This window comes from Salvelinus sp. IW2-2015, unplaced genomic scaffold (genome assembly GCF_002910315.2).
Source record: "Salvelinus sp. IW2-2015 unplaced genomic scaffold, ASM291031v2 Un_scaffold2010, whole genome shotgun sequence".
NCBI lineage: Eukaryota > Metazoa > Chordata > Actinopteri > Salmoniformes > Salmonidae > Salvelinus > Salvelinus sp. IW2-2015.
In genome coordinates, this window is record NW_019943359.1 from 160,739 (window position 1) to 167,256 (window position 6,518).

The window sequence follows — 6,518 nt, forward strand, 5'->3', positions numbered from 1 at the left end:
AGGCTTCTTGCCATGGATCATCACTGGAGGCTTCTTGCCATGGATCATCACTGGAGGGAGGAGACGTATGGGCAGTCTGGTACGTTGAGCTGCCACAGGGCTCACCAGGCTGGGGAGACATACGGGGGGATTAGTTCTAGGCGCAGGCACAGGACTCACCAGGCTGGAGAGACATACAGGARGCCSTGTCCTAGGCAGAGGCACCGGATACACTGGRCCGTGGAGGCGCACTGGAGKTCWCGAGCTAGGAGCCTGCACAACCCGTCCTGGCTGGATGGTTACTTTCGCCCTGCAGATGCGGRGYGCAGGCACAGGACGCACTGGGCTGTGTAGACGCACCRGAGACACAGTGCGCAGAGCCGGTGCAGGATATCCCGGGCCGTAGAGACGTACTGGCGGCCAGATGCGCTGATCCAGCATCCTCCGACCTGGCTGGATGCCCACTCTAGCCCGGCTGATTCGGGGAGCTGGAAGGTAGCGCACTGGGCTGTGCACGCGCACTGGAGACACCGTGCGCTCCACCATATAACACGGTGCCTGACCAGTACGACGCTCGCCACGGTAAGCACGGGGAGTTGATTCAGGTCTCCAACCTGACTCAGCCACACTCCCCGTGTGCCTCCCCAATTTTTTGGGGGGAGCTGCCTCTCGGGCTTCCTTGCTAGCCGAGGCCCTTCGTAACGCTGCTGCTCTGCTCTTGCTGCCTCTAGTTCCTCCCGTGGACGGCGATACTCCCCAGCCTGCCTCCAGGGTCCCTTACCGTCCAGGATCTCCTCCCAATTCCAGGAATCCTGGACACGCTGCTCCTCCTTACCACGCTGCTTGACCCGTTGTTGGTGGTGGGAAGTTCTGTAACGCTCGTCTGATGACGAAGGAGTGGACCAAAGCGCAGCGTGGTACGTGTTCATAATATTTTAATAAATTAGAACACTTGAAAAAAAATAACAAAGAGACAAACGAACAGTTCTGTAAGGTAACTAAACTAAACAGAAAACATAGAAATAAAGAAACTATAATGCCCTCCCTAGTCACACCCTGGCCTAACCAAAATAGTGAATAAAAACCTCTCTATGGCCAAGGCGTGACACTATAACTCATCTCACATTAATCATATACCTTGCACATGAACCACCGCCCATTTGGGGTAAGAAAAAAATGAATGTATTTACGTGTTGAAACCCTTCGTTTGTCGTCAATCTCGGTCAGAACCACGCACTCACTAAAGTTTGTTTCGGTGGACTCTCCCGTGGGTGTAAGGCTCTGATTGTCCACCAGAGGCCACATTGTCCTTCTTCTTAGTTGTCTATGCTTGTAGTGGAGTGTTTTCAGAGCAGATATTCAGATGCATCAATGATTATCTGAGATGGGATTTTATCCTACCCACCTTGTGTCTTTAGTCAGTTTGAAGCAATTTACACGCACAGTTGCAGACTGGCAATGTTCAGGTCTGGGAGTTATCTTCTTCACCTCGGGTTGAGGTTAAGTAATAACCATTTCCCACATGTAGCTAATACTCCATGCTTTTCTGGCCTGGTATGTTAATTCTTAGCAAGTACTTTTAAGCACTTTGGCCAAACGGGGTGTTCCGTCATGCTGACATGAACTCTGACATCACTCGTGGCGTGTCTAGTCACTGTGCATAGTTTATATGAAAAACAATTCTCAATAGAAACTAAAATCACCTTCNTGCTGACATGAACTCTGACATCACTCGTGGCGTGTCTAGTCACTGTGCATAGTTTATATGAAAAACAATTCTCAATAGAAACTAAAATCACCTTCATATCTTAACAAAAATAATTTCATACATTTTCATATCACAGACAACGTATTGGATGGGAAACTTGACGGATAAAATGTGTACACTTTCCGAGTTACAGTATTTTTCTTGATACCATTCTTAATGACGTCATAAAAAAGCAATGTGACATGATTATTCTTTAGATCCCCACTGACTATTCCAAACATTCGGATGTTATAAATATTGTTTCAGTGTTTACTTTTTGGACATTATTGTTTTGGCGGGAAAATGTATTCTTTAGACAAAGGAACATTCCTTTACCAATACTGAAGAGCAAGAGGGAGATCATGTAGTCAACAAAAAACTTGAAACATAAAGATATATTTTATTTTTAAGATTCTTCTCAACAATTCTAACAATTAACAAATTTACTCAGTTACAGTTCATATAAGAAAATCAGTCAATTTTAATAAATTAATTAGTTTGTAATCTATGGATTTCACATGACTGGGCAGGGTGGGATCCACTTGGGAGCCAGGCCCAGCCAATCATGGGTTTTTCCCACAAAATGGCTTCATTACAGACATAAATACTTAGTTTCATCAGCTGTCTGGATGGCTGACCAACACTTCACATGTTGCGTTTACATTTTTGTCCAGTATAGTTTCCTCATGACAGTGTAGAAGTAGTACTGCAACCTGTCCAGTAGATGGCAAGGTGTAGGCCTGTTCACAGCACTCACTCTGTATTCTGTGACAAGGGGAATCAGATTGATGCTGTCAGATTATTTTCTCTAAAAACATTTTTAAAACTGTCAGATCAATCAGACCCTGGCTACCAAATGATCACAGAATCCAGATCCTTCAGATCCCCACCCCCCCAAAAAGTTTCAAAGCAGCCCCAGGGGACATTACCTCTGTGCCAAATGTAGTGCTTTAATCAAACCTTTTACTATTGAGTCCACTTTAACCTCTCTTGGGCATGTGAAACGGTAGCGTCCCACCTCTTCAACAGCCAGTGAAACGGGTGGGCGCCAAATTCATATACAGAAATACTCATTATAAAAATTCAGAAAACAAAACATATTTTACATAGGTTTAAAGATGAACTGCTTGTGAATCCAACCACGGTGTCAGATTTTTTAAATGCTTTACGGCGAAAGCATACATTACGATTATGAGAACATAGCCCACTAAACAAATCATTACAAACAGTAGCCAGCCAGCTAGAACAGTTACACAATTTAGAAATAGAGATAAAATTAATCCCTTACCTTTGATGATCTACATATGGTTGCAATCAGCAAACATTCATTTACTCAATAAATGTTCTTTTTGTTCGATAAAGTATCTGTATACCCAAAAACCTCAGTTTTGTTCTCGTGTTTTCTTCAGTAATCCACAGGCTAAAACGCAGTAAAAACAGGAAGACAAAAAAATCAAAATTGTATCCGTAAAGTTCATAGAAACATGTCAAACGATGTTGATATTCAAACCTCAGGTTGTTTTTAGCCTAAATAACCAATAATATTTCAACCGGACAAGAAACGCACTCTCTCGGTCTTGCGCAGGAAAAAGCTCTGTGACACGCAGGCTCCACTCATTCAGACTCCTCTTACTTCCTCATTTTTCAGGATACAAGCCTGAAACATTTTCTGAAGACTGTTGACATCTAGTGGAAGGCACAGAAACTGCATTTTGAGTCCTAAGTCAATGGATACTGTATTGGCATTGAATAGAAAATACACAAAACCAAATAAAAAACTACTTCCCGAATGGATTTGTCTTAGGTTTTTGCCTGCCAAATCAGTTCTGTTATACTCACAGACACTATTTTAACAGTTTTGGGAACTTTAGAGTGTTTTCTATCCAAATCTACCACCACATGCATATCATATATTCTGGGCCCGAGATGCAGGCAGTTTAATTTGGGCATGCATTTCATCCAAAATTCCAAATGCTGCCCCCTACCCTAGAGAAGTTAATTCCACCATAATCAGATTGCCAGTAATGAGTCACTTGCCGGTCCTAAAACGTCAACTTCCTGCTCACCACTGATTTCTCACTCCTCCATAAACTATCAGTAACTAATTCCATGAGAAATTAGTCAGAACGCTAAGAGTTCTTGAAATTGTTTCAGGCCTTGATACCAAGAAAAGCAGAAGAGTCACCAGGCAGGCTTTTAGAGTAACACATTTACAATGGCCCCAGATTAAAGTTAGTACAGCATGCTTCATCAAATGCACCTTCTGAATGTTCCTGCCAGGTGCTTCTGCAAGTGCAATCTCATTGGTATCAGGTAGAAATGGATTGTGCAGAAGGCCACATTGAGAGTTGACATGTCTGATAAAGACAAATTTCATGCTTCTTATAGCTGAAAGTTGACACTGCATATACAATTGCATCCATGTGTCTGGCCAGRCCAACATTGTAGAACAGTCAAAAAGTTTCAAGATGTTTTAATGTTTCTGAATTAGGCCAAGGAGAAACTTGTGTCCCTGGCAAAGGTTAGTGACAGGCAGTGGGACGTTGAGGTAAACTGCATTCACATTCTTTAGGCACCTATGGTAACAGGCAAATTACTGTAAGTCAAACCTACACAAAGGGACAGGTAAAGTGTGAACATACGAGGGAGCTCTGACAATTTAGAGAACTTTAGCATTTGAACTACCAGAAAAGATAAACAAAGCTGTTTACACAAGTGTTGTGAACCACATTCCCTTTTACTCCAGACCCAGTCTGTTCCCAAACAGCAAGCACATGGTAGGCAGAAGAGAACATATTTGAAGGACAAGGTATTTAGAAAGTCAAATGGTTTATTGAGCAAATCATGCAAGAGTAGCAGGAACACCAGGCTAAATCAAAAGCATAACCGTAGAACCTAAAAGTTTGTCAGCAATATCACCAAATCAGATGTCAATTTTAGTTGTACGGTTAGAAAAACAATTCCTACCAATGTAGCGTCCACCCATGTTAAACCATTTGCATGACGATGCGCAAGTGAAGGAGAACCTCATTTCAAACAAGTGCATTAGTTGGCATATTTTCCCACCTCAGTTACCTTTGCCCTTTTCTTCAAAGGAGGCACTGTAACAGGGGAAAGACGATTAAGGAGTTGGGCACCACCAAATTATGATCTCCTATCTAGCTTGTTGAGGGGTCGGGCCGTCTGTTCAAGGCTTGTCGCTTCTGCTGAGGCGCGGGGGCCTGTCGCTTCTGCTGAGGCGGGGCCGGTCGCTTCTGCTGAGGCGCGGGGCCGGTCGTTCTGCTGAGGCGCGGGGGCCGGTCGCTTCTGCTGAGGCGCGGGGCCGGTCGCTTCTGCTGAGGCGCGGGGGCCGGTCGCTTCTGCTGAGGCGCGGGGCCGGTCGCTTCTGCTGAGGCGCGGGGCCCGGTCGCTTCTGCTGAGGCGCAGGGGCGGTCGCTTCTGCTGAGGCGCGGGGGCCGGTGGCTTCTGCTGAGGCGCGGTTGGCAGTTGCTTCCAGATGTGGCATTTCTACCCGAGGTCACATTTGCCGGGCTATTGTGGCCAGTAGCTTTAGCATTTGGAACAGACACCACACTTGCTTGGGCATGGGCTTCAGGTCCAGTTGAGGCAAGATTCCCATAARCATTACCTAGGAAACAGAGGAAAAAAAGGTTGTAAAAATCACAGCTTAAGCTATCGGAACTAGACTGATTTGAACTGAAGTAGTGTAAACCAAAACACACCTTGAATGGTAAAACACGTTATCCCTCCAATTAGCAGGCAACAAATCCAAGAAACACTACAAAACATTCAGACAGTTAAACATAAATAACCAGTGAAAAATGTTAGAAAAAGGTAAACCAAACAAATAAATACATCGAAAAACTAACCTCAAAGAGAATCCAAAAGTCACAGCCATTTTAGTGATCAAAACCACAACAGTATTCAGAACTAATGCTAGACAGACACCCTGCCAGAATCTCCCTGTTGCTATGTCTAACAGCTGTTTTGGTTGCACCTCATAAAGGAATCCCAGACCCTTCTAACCTGGCTGGCTAATTAYGTACAGCTGTCAGCCAATGAACTTCATTTCAGTTGGTTCAATTTCCYCATTGCGATTAGGTGCCCGGATTTCATTCAGCTGGTGTGMRCTGGTGTGCWGGAGGGTGGAGTTTGCACATCATGGACCAATCCGAYGGTTTTAAAGAGTCAACTCTACCCACCCATTCTGGATTGAGCCAATTGTTTTTTAACAGGAGTCATTCATTAACGTATGGTGAACAACAGAGATGATTGGACGACAAAACAAATTCAGTTCAACAATTTACAGAAAATCAGACAGTTGATGAACGCATATTCAATTTCATACATGTTCATGCGTCTGTAGCTGCCAAATTCTGATCTTTTTCCCAATAATTGGTCTTTTCACCAATCAGATCAGCTTTTTTGCCAGCAACGCAGGGCAAAAGATCAGAATTGGGCTCCCTGTGTAAACACAGCCTGTGTGGCTGGTACCAAACAGACTATGAGGGAGTTTATCGCTGATTCCAAACAGACTTCGGCCACTTTCCAAAGCTTAGACGTTGCTGACATCTGACAGATCTGACATCTCCTTGATAAGTATTTTAAGTATCAGCTAATCACATCATATGTCAGTGGWTGACACAGTTGATGACGTGGCACGCAACCATTGGTTGTTGTGTCGCCTCAGATTAGCTGTAGAAAGTGGCCTATGGCTGTGTTACACAGGCAGCCCAATTCTGATATTTTTTCCACGTATTTGCCTTTTGACCAATCACATCAGATCTTTCAC

The 6,518-nt window shown here is 44.2% G+C and overlaps 1 protein-coding gene across 2 annotated transcripts in view; it reads right to left on the bottom strand.

Annotated features, from left to right (window-relative positions):
• Positions 1-6,518, bottom strand: part of LOC112072707 (uncharacterized) — a 34,594-nt gene that overhangs the window by 10,524 nt on the left and 17,552 nt on the right. Inside the window, exons 1-3 of one of the 2 annotated variants that reach the window (XM_070439898.1) lie at positions 5,596-5,784; positions 5,449-5,504; positions 4,536-5,354 (exon numbers count right to left, since the gene is read on the bottom strand). In XM_070439898.1, the coding sequence (XP_070295999.1) occupies positions 4,885-5,354; positions 5,449-5,504; positions 5,596-5,624 (555 nt within the window). In that variant the 5' untranslated portion in view covers positions 5,625-5,784 and the 3' untranslated portion in view covers positions 4,536-4,884. Of the gene's footprint in view, positions 5,355-5,448; positions 5,505-5,595; positions 5,785-6,518 lie in introns of those variants that run through there. The other variant, XM_024140099.2, reaches the window with a different exon arrangement.